General features: G+C 38.7%; 1 protein-coding gene across 1 annotated transcript in view; it reads left to right on the plus strand.

The window, feature by feature from the left end:
• The window catches only part of PCMT1 (protein-L-isoaspartate (D-aspartate) O-methyltransferase), a 33,430-nt gene extending 17,799 nt beyond the window's left edge, over positions 1 to 15,631 (plus strand). Inside the window, 4 exon segments of the mRNA XM_087817684.1 lie at positions 1,285 to 1,370; positions 5,497 to 5,666; positions 15,556 to 15,570; positions 15,572 to 15,631. Coding sequence (XP_087673810.1) covers positions 1,285 to 1,370; positions 5,497 to 5,666; positions 15,556 to 15,570; positions 15,572 to 15,623 — 323 coding nt within the window. The 3' untranslated portion in view covers positions 15,624 to 15,631.
• The last annotated feature ends 2,561 nt before the right edge of the window (positions 15,632 to 18,192 follow it).

The raw sequence follows: 18,192 nt of genomic DNA on the forward strand, positions 1-18,192 counted from the left end.
TTTGTATTGGAAAAATAAAGAACATTAAAAAATGCATAAAGCATAAGGGTGAAGCTTAATAAATACCTGTTCAGGCACCGCACTGATCAGGAAATGAAATATTATTCGTACCTGGAGGCCCTCAGCTTCCCTTTCCCTCATCATAACTGCCTCCCTTCTCTCTAGCGGTAACCAGTGTCATTACTTATATGCATTTACCGTCTAATTATACTTCCAAAAACAATGTTTAATTTTGAACTTTAGATAAATGGAACCATGCAGTGTACATTCTACAGTGAATGACTTTCATTCAGTACTGTGTGTGTGAGATTCACCCGTCTCCTTGTATACAGTTCATTTCTATTGCTGTAGAGCACTCCATTGTGAGAATATCACCAACATCTGTCACTTCTACTGTAGATGGGTATTTTGGGTTATTTCTAATTTGGAAATATCTAAAATGCTGCTGTGAACATACGTGTATTAAGCCCAGATTCGTACATATATACATTCATTATACAAGCACTCATTTCTGTAGGAGTGTTATTGTAGGTTCACAGGGTTACCATAGATATTGCAAAACTGTTTTTTAAAGTGATTGAACCAATTTACATTCCCATCAGCAGTGTGTCAGGGTTCCTATTACTCTACATCTCTGCCAACACTTGGTATTATTAGACTTTTCTTTTTGTCCACTTAGTGAGTGTACAGCAGTATCTGTGTGATTTTAATTTTGTATTTTCCTATTAACCAGTGAGGTTGAACACTAAATGTTTGGCATTTAGATTTCCTTTTTTGTGAACTCCCTGGTCAGATATTGAATTATTTATATTTTTCTTTGATTTATAGGACTTCTGGAGACTGGCCGTTTGTCTATTTACTCATATTATAAATCTTTTCTCCCACTCTGTGGCATGCCTTTTTGCTCTCATATTGGTACTTTTTTAATAAATAGCAATTTTTAATTTTAATGTAGCCAGAATTACCAGTTTTTTCCTGTCCTTTCTGTGTCCTGCTTAAGGCTACTCTGAAGTCATGAAGATACTCTTCTATGTTATTTCTCAGAAGCTTTATTATTTTAGCTTTTCACATTTAGGTCTTTGACCTTCCTGACATTGATATTTGTGTATATATGAGGTGTTGGGCTCCAAGTATATATTTGTTTCATATGCATATTCAGTTGTCCCATCATCATTTATTTAAAAAATAACAAAAAAAAAAACCCTGTCCGTTCCCTGCTTTAACATCTGTACACTAAGTACTTTGATCTGAACAGGTATTGAACGCTTGATTTTTTTCTTTCAGTGGGGGATGGAAGAATGGGATATGCCGAAGAAGCCCCTTATGATGCTATTCACGTAGGCGCTGCAGCCCCAGTTGTGCCCCAGGCAGTGAGTTGTTTCTTTCTGTGTTTGCGTTTTACTCAACTAAAATTCTCAAAGATGTATAGGGAAATAATTCTAGATGGTGTTCAAAATAGAATTAGACTTTTATGTCGTGCACTTCAGTTACAGTTAGGTAATTTATTTTTCATATGTATAAATGGCATCAAGATTACTAAACCCCAGTTCATGGCTGTCTTTTGAGGCAGTATTTGATCCAGCAAAGAGCTAGTCTACCAATAGAATTGGGAACATCCCTCTGGAGTTCATGACCCACTTGGTATTTTAGTAAATACCAGAATATGCAAGACCGTTGGGTGCCTGGGAGAGGCCAGGAAGTGTTTGTCATACATTTTACCCTCACAAAGTTTGCACCCTAGGAGAGCTGTGTCATACATGTAACAGGGAAATTAGTGATGTGATACCGTATCATTAATATATGATGTATATTGAATGAAAAAGAAAATCCTACTGTAGTTCAAGGCAGCGGAAGAATTTTGCATAGAGCGGTCGGAGAGACTTCATACAGGACGGAGCGTGAACTGGCCGTCGGAGTAGGAGAATTTTCATCGCTGCAGTGAGGGAGGGTATCCCATGTTATATGTTTTAGGGTAGTCAAGGAAGTCTTTAAGCGCAAAATTGATTTTTCATTTTGTATGACTCTGATAAGCTTACGCCAGCCCTTAGTAATCCTTGGTTAAGTTCACTGAAGTCTTAGGTTTCTGTTCCATAGGAAATTTACATAGTTCTTGACTAGATGACAGTGACGTCGTCTTTTCTGCTCAGTCTCATCCGCTCCCCAGCCTGGAAAGAGTTCTTTTTGTGTGTGTTTAGATCAGTTATGAGAAGCTGGAAGTTGGGAATGTGTTCTAATCACTGACTTGCTACTTACTGGCTAAATGACTTTGGGGAAATGACTTATTCTCTCTGACTCTGTTATCTAGTGTGTGTGTATGTTTTAAAGACTAAACCAGTGGTTTTTTAACACATTTTAATTGAAGCAGTAACGTGTGTAGAAAAGTATATAAATCAGAATAAAAGTATACAAATAATAAATGAATAGCTCAGAGAGTTTTCATATTTGAGCACATGATCAGTAGTTTTTAGTTTTTATTTAAAAAAATAGCAGCAGCCTAGTACAAACAGTTAAAATCTGAAATAGAACTGTGTTTAATTGAAGGGACTTGGGTGCAGGACTCATTTTCTCCACGAAGACCCTGAGATGATCTTGAAGGACATTTCTAGCTTGAGCTCAATATGATTTTAAACATACTAGCGCTTGTAAGTATTATAGGCGTCTTTTATACATACTGAAGCGTCTTTCTGGTTTTAGGATAACAGAGTAGAGATGTTTATGCTCCTCTTGGGTGTCACCCCAAAGCAACTAGAAAAACAAGAAACAGGAAGACGCATTCTGTGCAACTCTCTAGATTCTACCTGCAGCCCTGGGCTCCACAGAGTGTGGAGAGAGAAAGCAGGTGGAGTAGTAATCGACTCAGGGACCGCAGAGGGCACTGTCAATGCAGGCCTCTGGAAGGGCCTAGAAATCGGAGGCATCGGGACCTGGGAAGCCAGAGAGGAGGCCTGGGTCTGAAAGGGGCTGCGGCGGGAAATTCTTGTAAGGAACAATCAGTCTTAAGTCCTAAGTAAAAAGCTATCCAAGAGCTGAAGACATGATCCTGTAGTTTGAAAAGATCTATTGAGTGTCCAGTACAATGAATTTTTTTAAAAAGGAAAGGAAAAAATAAGCACAATATCACTGTGAAATTGCAGAACCCTAGGGACAAAGAGAAGAGTCTAAGTTTCTAGAGAAACAAAAAGGATAACCTGTTAAGGATTGGCGACCAGATAGGCACGGCTGCAGAGCAGCAGCGTTAGCATCACAGGGCGGCCCGGCTGCTGTGGCTCAGTGGTTGAGCGTGGACCCGGGCACCCAGCAGTCACAGGCGCAATTCCCGGTCAGGGCTCATGCCGGGACTGCGGGCTCGACCCCGGTGTGTGTGGCGGGGAGGGGGAGGTGGCTGATCGATGATCAGTGTTTCTTTCTATCACTCTCCCTTCTCCCTAAAATCAATTTTAAAAAAAAGAATAAACAGGACAGAGGAACAAACCATCACAGTTCTAAACTGAAAATGATTTCCAACCTTGCCCGCACATATTGCCAAATACTTACGTAGGATAAAGATAGTTTTAAACTTGCAAATCTCAACTGCTCTCTTTAAAAATACTCTAGGTACTGTTTCACAGAACACTTCTGGAGGAGTTGCTTCAATCATATTAGCAAAAAATGAGAAAGGAGAGAGACAGTAGGAAAAATCAAAACTAGGAAGCCATGGGGATGTAGGAGGGTGGGACATCTTTCAGGAGAGGTGACGCGAGTTCCCAGTAGTGTTACAAAGGGAGTCCCAGGGTGAAAGCTGAGCAGTCCGGAGGATCACCAGTGCAGACCTGGAGCAGCCAGAGGGGGGCCCTAGAAAAGGCTACCCAAAAAGACAAGACACTAATTCGATAGGTTTGACTAAAAATTTCATTGAGAAGTTGTTGGAACACACAAAGGTTTGGAAACAGTTACAAAGGAAATTGAGTGAGAAAAGAAAAGGCTTCAGTTTTTAACTGCAGGGAAACAACTGTTATAAGAAAGGAAACAATCACTGAGTACCTCTTGGCTCAGCTGCAAATTATATTTACAGTCACAACTGAAAATGGTTGAAATAAAAAACTATATTGGTTGGATTGGGGAAAATTAGAATACATGTAAGAGAGCTCAGTCCTCATCAGCATATAATTTGAAATTCAAAAGTAAATGTGACTGTAGTTCATTCTAAATGGTATGCTTGAAAGTTGCTAAGAGTATATCTTAAAAATTCTCATCACAAGAAAAAAATTGTAACTGTGTGGTGATGGAAGACAATTAAACTTAAAATGTGGTGATCATTTTGCAACATAATATATATTCAAATTGTTGTATACCTAAAACTAATCCAATATTATATGCCAATTATATCTCAATTAAAAAAAATAAAAGACACCCTTTAGAAATAAACACTTCCAATTAAAAAGTAAGAATGGAAGACACAGCTGAAAGGGTTAAAATGACTGGATTTAGGAAGCAAGACGGGGAGAGGGAAGCAGCCTGCTGGCTTTCATTACAAATCTTGACGTTTAGAAAATAACTCAATCCTAGCAAATCCTGCTTTGATAAACATTAAAATGGGCAAAAAAGACTTGCTGAAACCAAAATTTTAATTGAGCCCTAGCTGGGTTGCCTCAGTGGTTAGAGGGCTGTCCCTCAGACTGAAGGGTCCCGGGTTCGATTGTGGCCGAGGGCACGCACCCCGGCTGCAGGCTGGGTCCCCGCCTGGTCAGCACGCGTGCGGGAGGCAGCCGGTCGATGTCTCTCTGCCCCCTCTCCCCCCCTGAAGAGCAGTGGAGAAAATATCCTTGGGTGAGGTTTAAAACAATTTTTTAAAACCGAGACACCGTTTTGGGGGAATAATAGTATTCAAAGTAAGGTTTCTTTCTCATTGTGTTTTGACTCGTGGCGGTTTGTAAAGCTGCGTTCGAATGGTAACGTGGTTTTAAAACTGAGCCTCGGTTCTTCACTGACGGGTCCTCGTTCTAACGCGCAGGGGCTCCAGCCCTACCTTCCTTCGCCTCGGCGCCAGCAATCCTAAATTCAGTTGTAAAACCACGGCTCCCTTAGCTTTGGTTGAGTGATGCCCTAAACTCCACAGTGATGGGGGCTCCTTGCAGGCTTTCTACCCTTCCCCTCCAAACCGCAGGTTCAGAACAAGCACCCAGGCGTTGGAATTTCCAGCTTTGCTGTTGGGCTTCCCGAGAGCATCGTTGTACGTTTTGTGTTCAGCCCAAACGTTCGAGCGCTGCAGTTGTCACGAGGTGCTCTGTTAGGTGCTAGGGGCACTAGGCTGTCGTCGAGACCTTGTAGTGCAGTAGGAGAGGTAGATTCACGAGCAGGTGGGAGCTGAGCGATCAGTTCAGCCATTCGAGTATTTGTGCACCAGATGGGGCGCATTTGTACGGTCCGCCCAGGGACACTGGAGGCTGCTTATAGAGATGTCACATGACTGTAAAATCCGTGACTTGGTGTGCACATGTTTTGTGTTTTTTCTTTTAGCTGATAGACCAGTTAAAGCCTGGCGGAAGGCTGATACTGCCCGTCGGCCCCGCGGGAGGAAATCAGATGCTGGAGCAGTATGACAAGCTGCAAGACGGCAGTGTCAAAATGAAGCCTCTGATGGGAGTGATCTACGTGCCTTTGACAGATAAAGAGAAGCAGTGGTCCAGGTGGAAGTGATTTTATCTTCTGCTCTTTCTTCTTCCACACACGCAAGGTGAAGGGTGTGCATTTTAAGCCGTTAGCCTGCCAGAGCTGTTTGTTTGGTTATCACCTTTACGCTGCTCCATCTTAACATCAGAAATTCACTACATTAAAAGTGTAGAAACATTTTGCATGGTCTACTCTTCTTTTGGTTTAACCCACATCTTTGGGGAAGGGAGGGTGAGACTTGGTTGGCACAAAGGTGTTTTTTTAAAGAGGCTTTCAGCCGCAGGTTGGTGCTAAGAGAGTTTATCATCAGCCACTCTGTTTCTGTATTTACAGATAATTTTTATAGCTGCTGTATGGTCCTGGAAGCAAAGGCTTTGGTTTGAAGAGAAGGGGCCATCATTTCCTGCCCCAGTTCACTCTCTCTTGTAGCTTTGTTGTAAAGAGAAAGACGGGAAGAGATACTCCTGTCCGAGTTTTCCAAGGTGTCAGAATCCCAGAGAGGAAGGGCAGTCTCCCTCAGCCTGGCTCCTCTTCCAGTCACCTTCACGATTCTCACAGCCTGTGCCTGTTTCATGTCCAGCTGTTGCTTCAGAGCCCCTATAACAAATAAACTTATTGCCATTCTGTGGAACGGGCCAGCCAGTTTCTAACCTGCTTAATACAGCAAAGGATTGTCAGCTCGAAGGGAGTGCCCAGGTCTCACAAACCCACCCAAAGGTGCAGCAGCATGCGGCACAGCCCCCAGCACAGCATGGCGCATGCCGACGCCCCCTTAGTTGTACATCTCAGCATAATCTGAATACTTTGTTTGGAACCGGGGCTTTTCCTGTTCTTTCCCACTCCCTCCCACGCGGAGGGTGGGATCCGGAAGCAGAGTGACACCAGCCACGAGCACTTGGAATTAAACGCCAAAATGAGAAAGGCTTTACAGCTGCCTTGTTTTAGAATCTATTTTTATTTGACAGAGGTACTTATTTTAAGATAATTATTTTCTTAGTAGGTAATATGGTGATTGTAAATTTAATAAATTTCTCATTTTATTTTTGAATGAATGTTTAATTGCAAAAATGGTAATGAATGTAACTCAGCTCAGTTCAAACTGAGTTTTACTTTAAATTCTTATTGGCCATTTCTGAGATGTCTTACTGGGAACTGCATTTTGTTCTTCACGTAATGTTGTTATAAAGTTGTTTTCTTTGAATTCTAATCTGGAGCACAGGCACTTCTTAAAAAAACAAAACAAAAAGCTTTCAGGCTTGTCAGTTAGAAGCAGATGTAGTTAGACAGCTAAGTTCAGCCTTCGTTCACGTTGCTTCTGGCGCGGTCATACCTTTACATGCCTGCGTGATACTGTGTAAAGGGGGCAAGCACCACTGAATAGGATGTCAAGTAAGAGCTCAGATTTTTATTTATAAGTTTGAAGTTCTTATTTACAGTAAATACTAGTATTGAGCATTCTACCTTTAATTTAATGAAAGAGAAAAGGTATTTTGTTTTGACAACCAGAGGTGGATTTTTGGCTTTAGGGCCCTTGCTTGCTTAGGGTCCTTCCTGGCTTATACCTAATATTATATGAATAGTCTTGTTTTTAGTTTTCCTTCTTATTTCTCATCATAAAGAGACCCCTCCCCCTATATAAGCTTTAGGTTTCCACAACACCTGTATTATAAAGAACCTCCCCCCCCCCCCCCCCCCGTAAGCTTTAGGCTTCCACAACACCTGTGTTCACCCCTCGTGAGACTAAACTATTTATATTAAATTTAGAATAACTAAAATTATGGCTAATGAGTCAATTACCAAATATTTAAATGTATATATACTTGTTTTTCTCTTTGGCCTTCAGCTTTCTCAGAACAATTTTACATGTATGTGTCCTTGGAAATGTTTCTCTTGTACTAGGAGGACTTTCTAATTTTTTTATTGTAAATTTTCTATTTGTTCAAGTACATTTTTCTACATGTACTTGATCCAAAGATGTAGTTCTAATTACAAAGATAATCAATTACTTAATTATAAATCTTAAGTTTTAAAGAATATAAAGGTGAAAAAAACAATTATTATATTAACTGTTTTTATATATTAAACAATTACATTAAAAACCTTTTTTGCCCCGGCTGGTGTGGCTCAATTGGTTGGAGCGTCATCCTGTGCACTGGAAGGTCATGGGTTCGATTCGCAGTCAGGACACATACCAAGGTTTCAGGTTCAGTCTCCAGTCGGGGTGTGTACAAGAGGCAACAATTGATGTTTCTCTCTCACATTGATCTCTCTCTCTCTCTTTCTCCCTCTCCTATCCTCCCTCTCTACAAGTCAATAAAAATTTTTTTTGTACTGTAAAAAATACTAGAAAACAGGATGTTTGAAAGGGTAAAACATCAACAGTTAACTTACGAGTCTTAAGAGACCATTAGTCTGCTATTTCTATTTGTGTTCATAAACTTATCAGTCAGGGTCCAGGCAGGAAACAAAGTATTCAGCTAAGATTTTGAATTGATTTCAATGAAGGGACTAATCAAAGACATATGGAGGAGGTTATGGGGACCAGTTAAGGAGACCGACAGACTCAGGGACCAGGGACAACAGGAGGAGTTGTTTTGCTGTTAAATATTTTTTAGTCTGAGGACCTTCTTAATACCTTCATTAATAAGCATGTGTGTGCCCACTGTGTATCCCGCTAGTTCGGGAACACACAGCTGTGACTCTGAAACTGACCCTTCTTGTGGAACTCACAGTCATGTGGCAGATCCAAAAAACCCATAGACGGAGACAAACGGGCAGTTACACGCATACCTCATTTTATTGCTGTTTTATTGTTTTATTGCCCTTTACAGATACTGTTATTTTACAAATTGAAGGTTTGTGGCAATCCTGAGTTCAGCAAGTCTTTGGCCACCATTTTTCCAACAGCATTTGCTCACTCTGTGTCTCAGTGTCACATTTCGGTAATTCTAGAAATATTTCTGACTTTTTTATTCTTACTATATTTGTTGTGGTGATCTGTGATCAGTGATCTTTGATATTGCTGTTGTAATTGTTTTGGGGCACTATGAGCCATGCCCATATAAGATGGTTAACTTAATCGCTAACTTGTGTGTGTTCTGACTGCTCCACCAACCGTCTGTTCCCCCATCTCGCTCCCTCTCCTTGAGACACGTGAATATTGAAATTAAGCCAATCAATAAGCCTACAATGGCTTCTTAGTGTTCAAGTGAAAGAAAGAGTTGCATGTTTCTCACTTTAAATCAAAAGCTAGAAATGATTAAGCTTAGTGAGGAAGGCATGTGGAAAGCTGAGACAGACCAAAAACTAGGCTTCTTGCTCCAACAGTTAGCCAAGTTGTGAATGCAAAGGAAAAGTTCTTGAAGGAAATTAAAAGTGCTACTCCAGTAAACATGAATGATAAAGTAGAACTGCCTATTGCTGATATGGAGAAAGTTTTATTGGTCTCTATATAAAAGAACAAGCCACCCACAAAATTCTCTTAAGCCAAAGCCAGGAGAAGGTTCGAAATCCCTTCAGTTCTCTGAAGGCTGAGAGAGGTGAGGAAACTGCAGAAGTTGGAAGCTAGTAGATACTGGTTTATGATGTTTAAGGAAGGGGCATCTCCGGAACACAGAATGCAAGGTGAGGCGGCAGCTGCTGACGTAGGAGCTGCAGCTCGTTGTCCAGAAGGTGGCTGCACTGACCAGATTTCTCATGTAAACCAAACAGCCGTCCTTATGTTGGAAGAAGGTACCGTCTAAGACGTTCATAGCTGGAGAGGAGAAACCAATGCCTGGCTTCAAAGCTGCAAAGGACAGGCTGACTCTCTGTCAGGGCTCATGCAGCTGGTTACTAGGTCGAAGCCAGTGCTCATTTACCGTTTGGAAAATCCCAGGGCCCTTAAGAATTACACTAAATCTCCTCTGCCTGTGCTCTGTAAATGGAAGAATAGAGCCTGGATAACAGCACATCTGTCTACAACATGGTTTACTGAATATTTTAAGCCCACTGTTGAGACCTATTGCTCAGAAAAAAGATTCCTTTCAAAATATTACTATTCATTGTCAATGCCTGTGGGCACTTAAGAGCTCTGGTGAAGATGTACAAGATTAATGTTGTTTTCATGCCTATTAACATAGCACCCATTCTGCAGCCCATAGATTAAGGTGTAATTTTGACTTTCAAGTCTTATTATTTAAGAAAGACATTTTGTAAGGCTATAGTTGACACATGTAGTGATCACTCTGTTGGATTTGGGCAAAGTTAACTGAAAATCTGGAATGGATTCACCATTCTAGATGCGATTAAGAACATTCATGATTCATGAGAAGAGGTCAAGATGTCCACATAAACAGGGATTTGGAAGAAGTTGATTTCAGTTCTCGTGAATGACTTGGAGGGGTTCAAGACTTCAGTGGAGGAAGTAACTCTAGATGTAGTGGAAATAGCAAGAGAACTAGAATTAGAAGTGGAACCTGAAGATGTAACTGAATTGCTGCAATCTCATGACATAACTTGAATGGATTACGAGTTTCTTCTCAAAGAAAGTGGTTTCTTGAGATGGAATCTATGCCTGGTGAAGGTGCTGTGGAGATTGTTGAAATGACAACAAAGGATTTAGAATATTACATAAACTTGTTTGATAAAGCAGTGGCAGGGTTGAAGAGGGTTGACTCCAATTTTGAAAAAAGTTCTGTGGGTAAAATGCTATCAGATGGCATCACATGCTACAGAGAATTGTTGGTGAAAAGAAGAGTCAGTCGATCTGGCAGACTTCATTGTTCTTATTTTAAGAAGTTGCCACAGCCACCCCAGCCTTCAACAACCACCTCCGGGACCAGTCAGCAGCCATCAACATTGAGGCATGACCCCACCAGCAAAAAGGTCACGACTCGCTGGAGGCTCGGTGATAGTTAGCATTTGTTAACAATAAGACCTTTTAAAATTAACATATGTGCATTGGTTTTTTGAAGACATAATGCTATTATTGTACACCTACTATACTACAGTATAAACATAACCATTATATGCACTGAGGAAAACAAAGAATTTATGTGGCTCACTTAATTGTCACTTTATTGCCATTGTCTGGACCGGGACCTACAATACCTCTGAGGTATACCTATAGAACAGCGATTTTTAACTTTTTTCATCTCATGGCAGGCGTAAACTAATGATTACAATTCTGCGGCACACCAATATATATATATTTTTGCCAATCTGACCAAAAAATAGGTATAATTTTGATTCATTCATACTGGATGCTATTGTTATGTTGGCTGTTGTCTTTTTTTTTTTTTTTTACAATCTAAGGGAAAGGAGGTCAGTGCCCCTGACTAAATAGTCAGGTATTTCGTGATTTAAAAGTTCTTGCGGCTCACTGTAGTGTTTAGACTCTGCCTTGAGGACTGCAGAGAGCAGCTGAAGTGTTGAAGCCAGGCAGTGAAGAGAATTACATTTCTGGAAGATAACTGACTGTGCGTAGAGTAGGCGGGAAAGGGGCAAGACTAGAGGCAGTAACAAGAGGTGGCTTTAGCAGTCGGGTGAAGTGGCGGTGGCTGAACTAAGGCCGTGGTAGTAAGGATAGAATGCGGGGAGAAGGCCCTTAGTTTTCTAAGTGCCCATCTCACATTTGGGAGTCGTCATCTAAAAAGCTCCTTCTTTTCTTGCCAGGCTAGATGATTTCTGCTCCGTCGGATTTTCTTTGGGATTAAGTTAGCAACTCATCCTAGTACTTCGTTACGAGCCTTCTCTCGGGTCTCACCAGCTTTCCCTCCTCTTAGAGGAGCCCAGAGCTAGTTGCAGTGCTCTGAGAGCGGGAGATCCAGTGTTTGCCAAGGAGATGCCATACAAACTACTTAGGGAAAAAGGGAACTAGTGGACATGGCAAATTCTACTGCCAAACACGCCCCGGCCCCTGTGGCTCCGCGGTTGGTTGGGCACTGTCCCCTGCATGAAAGGTTGCAGTTTCGATGCCTGTCAGGGCTGGATCCCTGGTTGGGGGCGTGCGGGAGGCAACCAAGAGATGTTTCGCTCTCACGTTAATGTTTCCTTCTGTCTCCTTCCCTCCCCCTTCCTCTCTAAAAATCTATTAAAAAATATTTAAAAAATTTTTCTACTGCCAAATAAAACCCAAAACCTGAACTTCAGCTTATGCCTCTTTATGCTTTGAAAAATATCACTTTTAATTTGGTAGATTAATAAAAGAGGAGAGAATGCCAGCTGTATAGGTCGTAGACCTGGAATCTGTGGTATTATGTTCATGACTAAGGATGTGTAATAATTAATTGTATTAGTTGTTTCATAAACTCTTAATACTTTAAAAAATTTTTATTTTATTTTATATTATATATGTAAACAATAGTTTGTTAATTTTTTGGTTTTATGTTATATGTATGTATATAAAATAAACTATAAACTATTTATATATATATTGTTTATATACAAACTATAAACTATTGTTTACACACACACACACACACACACACTAGTTTGTTCATCTTTTGGTTTTATTTAATTTTTGTTTTTAATAGCCCTAAAGTCAGTGGCGTAAGTTAGCCTCTGGTTTGTGAAACTGAGGAATGTTTCAGGGTTCTCGTTCCATAAGCACTTTATCAATGTCTTCTTAAAATACATGCACACATGGAAGAGATGTTATGAAGCGATGGGGGCATTTCTAGGATTGACAGTACAGGTCCTAGGGTATCCAATTGAGCATGTTCCATATTGTTCTATATTGTCCCTTTTAAATTTCTTTACATATATTACATTATGACATATTTTGCATCCTTAAAGGCAGGGATATATTCTGTTGCTTTGAAATTCTTTTTATGTCGTTCATTAGTCTTTGTGCAAAGCCTTTATTACCTGGGAAAACCCATTAGCTAGAAAACATTCATGTATTTTAATTGTTGTTTTATGGTAATACATCTCTTTATTTGTTTTTGATCAAGAATATATAATACTATGCCCTGGCTAGTGTGACTCAGTTGGTTGAGTGTTGTCCTGTGCACCAAAAGGTTGCCAGTTTGATTCCAGTCAGGGCACGTACCCAGATTGTGGGTTCAATCCCCAGTTGGGGCCTGTGCTGGAGGCAATGGATCAGTGTTTCTCACATCAGTGTTTCTCTCTCTTTCCCTCTCCCTCTCTTAAAAAAAAAAAATCCATAAGAACATATTTTTAAAAAATGAATATATAATACTAGATGTTAAAATATATAATACTAAATGTTAGCATAGAGTTATTAACCTGGTAAATTGTGTATAATTATATATTTTATAACAAAATAATAAATATATACAGTTATTAACCTAATGAAAATATTTAGCACATATATAGCCATTTTAAGAGTCTCTAGAAATTTAGAACAAGCTACTTCTTATTGTAAATGATCTATATATGTAAGTCCGACAAAGAAAGATATAATGATGTAGAATTTTGAACATTAGGAATTAATAACTTGACATATATACAGATTTTGGAGTATTAGGGTATGACAGGGTTATACACGCATGGGCAGCAACTTTTTGGTTTTCTTTGGTACCCAAATGTTAAAATCAGGTCCATAAACTTAATTTTTTTCATTTTAGTGCTAAGCATTTCCCTGTATTTGTTTTTCACAATACTGTTACTGACACCAAAGTAATGCATGTGTATCAAAAAGAAAAAAGTACAAGGAATAAAGTAAAAATCACCCATAATCACAGAGCCCAAGATAACCACTATTAATGTTTTGGTAAATTTTTTTACTCTTTTATCCATGCATCTATGTACATCTCTTTTGTAATCCTGAGGTCATACAATAGCATTATTTCATAATCTTTTCATTTCATAAAATGCCATCAACATTCTTTCCATCATTGAACATTTTTTTACAACATGATTTTTTCCAGTTTTATTGAGATATAATTGACCTACAGTGTTGTGTTAGTTTTAAGTATACAAAGTAATACTTTGATATATGTTTATATTCTAAAATGATTACCACAGTAAGTTTAGTTTTGTGTTTTTAGGTCTTATGTTCAATTTTTTAATCCATTTTGAATTTTTGTGTGTGTATGGTGTAAGATAGGGGTCCAGTTTCACTCTTTTTCATGTGGCTGTCCAGTTTTCCCAGCATCATTTACTAAAGACACTATTGTTTTACCACAGTGTATTCTTAATTTTTTAATTAATTGACCATATATGTATGGGTTTATTTCTGAACTTTCTGTTGTGTTCCACTGATCTAAGTGTTTTTATGCAAATAACCTCCTGCTGTGATAACTATAGCTTTGTAATATAGTTTAAGATCAGGAAGTGCGATATCTCCACCATGTTCTTCTTTCTGATGTTATTGCTTTGGGATTTTTGTGGTTCTATACAAATTTTAAGAGTGTTTGTTTTATTTCTGTGAAAAATGCTGTTGGAATTATGATGGGGACTGCACTGAATCAGTAGATTGCTTTGGATAGTATGGATATTTTAGCAGTATTAATTCTTCCAATTCATGAGCATGGAATATCTATTTATTTGTGTCTTATTAATGTTTTATGATTTTCAGTGTATAGATCTTTCACCTCACTGGTTAAATTTATTCCTAGGTATTTTATTCTTTTTGATGAAATTGTAAATAGAATTGTTTTCTTAATTTCTCTTTCTGATAGTTCATTATTAGTGTATAGAAATACAACTGATTTTTGTATATTGATTTTGTATCCTGCAACTTTATTGAATTAGTTTATTCTAAAACTTTTTGGTAGTGGCTCTAGGGTTTTCTAAATATAATATGTCATCTGCAAAAAGAGACAGTTTTATTTCTTCTTTTCCGATTTTGATGCCTTTTATTTCTTTTTCTTGCCTAATTGCTCTGGCTAGGATTTCCAGTACTATGTTGAATAACAGTGGCAAGAGTGGGCATCCTTGTCTTGTTCCTGATCTTAGAGGAAAAGCTTTCAGCTTTTCACCGTTGAGTGTGATGTTAGCTGTGGGCTTGTCATATGTGGCCTTTGTTATGTTGAGGTACGTTCCCTCTGTACCCACTTTGTTGAGAGTTTCTATCCATTTTCTTAAAATTTTCCTAAATGGAGAAGGTACTTGGAATGTTGTACTCTGTTGTTGGGCAATGAGGATATTTATTTACTCTATCCTTAATGCCTTGTAACAGGCAAATAACACGTGGTAAATTATTTAAAAACTATAATGGTATCTTCAATTCATATATAAAAAGCACAAGTGAGTTTAATTTATGAATAGAGCCCTTTGCCACGGCTTGTAAGTATTTTAATGCATGATTTTAAGTAAAAGCTATTCTATGAGAAATATAGTACTTAAGTTATTTAGAAGAATATATTAAGTGGAGCCAGAACTGATGATTTATTGTTTAAAAAGTTATCTAGTACTGTATGACAAAGGTAGCTTATGGGAGAAGTAATTTTAAAAATATTTTCATGCACAGTTTACAAAATTAAATTAAAAAAGAAAAACATATTGTCTGATAATTTCTTAACTCACCACTTACCTGGAAAATTTTAGCTCTTTACATTCCTTACAAATTTATTCTAACAACTTCTTTAAAACTTTTTATTACAGAACATTTGTAAGAATATTATAAAGAACTCCTGAATCTCTTCATCCAGAGTTACCAATTATTAACATTTTTCCACATTTGCTTTCTTACTCCTTCCCTCTCTGTATATTCATATATGTAGTATTTTTTCCCTGAATTATTTGAGATTTGTTGCAAACATCAAACTGCTTTACTCCCGAAGTACCCGAGTGTTTAACAGTGTTTTTGTCACTCAGATTACCCTCAGATATGAAGCTTTTAGGCTTTTTGGGTAGCTTGATTTTTTTCACTTTTAAAAGCTTTGTTGAGGTGTAATTTACATACCGTACCATTTATTTTAGATTGCATTTTTGTTCCTTCCTCCCTCTCACTGGCAGTTGCTGGTACAGTGCTACACCTGGCTGAGCGAATGGTTTCTTTTGGAGCTGATAAAGCTGCCTTATGAAATCAGCTGACAGGTATATTATACCTACAGATGATGCTTTTCCCCCGAAGAGTTTGGGTTGAGATTGACCCACTCAGCAATTGCGGACAGATACCCTAAGCAACAAGCTATATTTTTGTCCAGTGCTGTGACTATAACTGTAAAAATTTATTTGAACTCTTAAATACTCAAGTTGTCATTTTACAATAAATAGTATTAGCAAGATCCTAGACCTAAAAGTAATTTTTCTAAATTTTTGGTCATGAAGAAAGAAAGTTATCTTTAGAGTTAAAAAGAATTCAGGCCCTTTAGGTTTCATACTTCATTCTGGATTTGCATGAGAGTTGTTTGAAATGGCTGATTTCCATTTTTGCTTGGACTTGGGACCATTTGCTCTTTTTTTAATAATACATTGCTTGGGGCTCAGTGTATTTTTACTGATTTAATAGTTGTTTCTAAACTATTAGAGAGCCAGGTTTTACAGGATGTAACTCCTACTTACACATTTCTCTCTTTTCCCTCCAGGGACGAACTGTAAAAGCAACATCAGCTTGACCAGTATATAATATTACAATGGATTGCTCATCTCAGTCCTCAAAGCTTTTGAAAACCAACAGCATCACAGCTTTTTTTGGACTTGGTTACACTCTTTTCTTAGCATGAAAATGTGTGGTTTTGTAGGGTTTTTAATTCTTCAGAGGCACAAAAGCCAATTGGTAGAGGAAGGATGCAAAGTATACATGTGTTCTTTCTTTAACATGCCCACATTTTACTCTAAAATATTTAACAAAGGGGTTCTGCAAAATGGGAAACTTAGTTTGTGAATTGATTTGGAAGAGTGGTTTTTCTTTTCTTAGACAATTAATTCTGTTCCAGTGTTAATTTTTCAGGTTGCTTTTGTGTGTCAGATAACACCACCATTCACAAGTTAAAATTCTTGATTTTTGGATGTCTGTTAAATGCTACTGAGAAAATAGAGATGAGCTTCCTTTTTAAAGCTTTTGATGTGGTGTCATAGAATAGCATGTTGTAGATACAATCAGCTGCTTTGTTACCTTAAAACTAAGCAATTGTAAATATTAAAATTTAAGAAGGTGGAAAGTGATGTCCCTTAACACTCAGCAGTTCAGATTGGACATAACTGACCTAGTTCTTCCTTTCTCTCTTTAAAAATTATAGACTTATAGCTTAGTATTATTTCTTCTGTTTCTAATTTGCTGCTGATAATGTATATGAATTTAACATGCTGTGTAAGCTGTGTCCTGGTTACTGAACAGTTTATGCAGTGCTGCTTTGCCAAATAAAGTTAAAAGTAAAAGAGGCATTGGTGGTGTTTGAATGTAGAAGAAAGAACAGCATGTCCACCAGATACAGAATGCTAAGATCATAGGGGAAAAAATCGATCCTCTGGTGCTCTGTCTTGTGAGATGTGAGTCGGTTAATGGTATTAATTCAACTTTCCATTTGTAGAATGAATGTGACTATGTTTCTTGAGGATAAGAACTACACTGTACTTAATATTTTTCTTTGCCTAACCCAGGGCTGTCCTCTTTTTCTTCCACTTTTTTTTCTTTTTTTAAGAATAGTTTACCAAATTTTAGAAAGAAAGAGAGAGAAACCTCGATGTGAGAACAAAATATCAATTGGCTGCCTCCTCAGTGTGAGAGCATGATATCGATCAGCTGCCTCCTGCACGCCCTACCTGGGATCGAGCTGCAACCTGGGCATGTGTCCCTGACCAGGAATCAAACTAGCAACTCCCAGGTGCACGAGATGATGACCAACCAACTGAGCCACACCGGCCAGCGCGAGCGTGTCTTCTTGTAGATACACAGTAAATGCAGAAAGAGTGAGAGAATGAATTGAAACCCATCCCTCACCTATAAAGGCTTTATTAATATAATGACTATAAGTCAGTTTCTAAGAATCAGTAGCACTTTGGAATCTTGTTAAATGTTGTGGTTTTATACCTTTTATAGTGGGATCTTAGTTTTTTCTCAGGGTTCTAGAACTTGAAGCAATATGAGCTCTAGAGCTAGCAGATAGCACTCCCAGCAAAGCCCTTCCATCTGCTGTGCCTCAGTGCATGTGACTCTGGCAGGCAGGCGCTCAGTGAGGGTGCCAGGCACCTCTCCCCCACCTCTTAACGTCCTACACATTTCTGCTTTAAAAATGGCTTTAAAAATTATGCATATGTCTTAGACACAGGAAACTAGCATTAGTTGGTGGCCAAAACTTGTGGGTTCATCGCTGGCTCCACTTTGCCACTGTTGGTATTGCTTCTGGACCTAGGCCATGAACCCTCATTGGACTCAGTATCATTTGAGTTAGTTTCAGAGGTTGTGTTCTCTAGGACTTAAATTAATTTTTAAATGTATCCACTAGTCTGTATCCTTCATAGCCATTACCAGCATATGCAAATCCCGATGTTAGGTCTAGGGGTAGAAAAAGGCCCTTACTCTCCACAGGACCAGCCACCAGGGACTGAAAGGAGGTGTTGGTTAGTGTGAGGCGAGTGCTGGAGCACATCACAGATACCGAAAAGTCAGTGGTGACAGGTGAAAAACCTCTGTCACTTCCAACGGAGGAG

This window comes from Miniopterus natalensis, chromosome 5, assembly GCF_054644295.1.
Source record: "Miniopterus natalensis isolate mMinNat1 chromosome 5, mMinNat1.hap1, whole genome shotgun sequence".
Lineage (NCBI taxonomy): Eukaryota > Metazoa > Chordata > Mammalia > Chiroptera > Miniopteridae > Miniopterus > Miniopterus natalensis.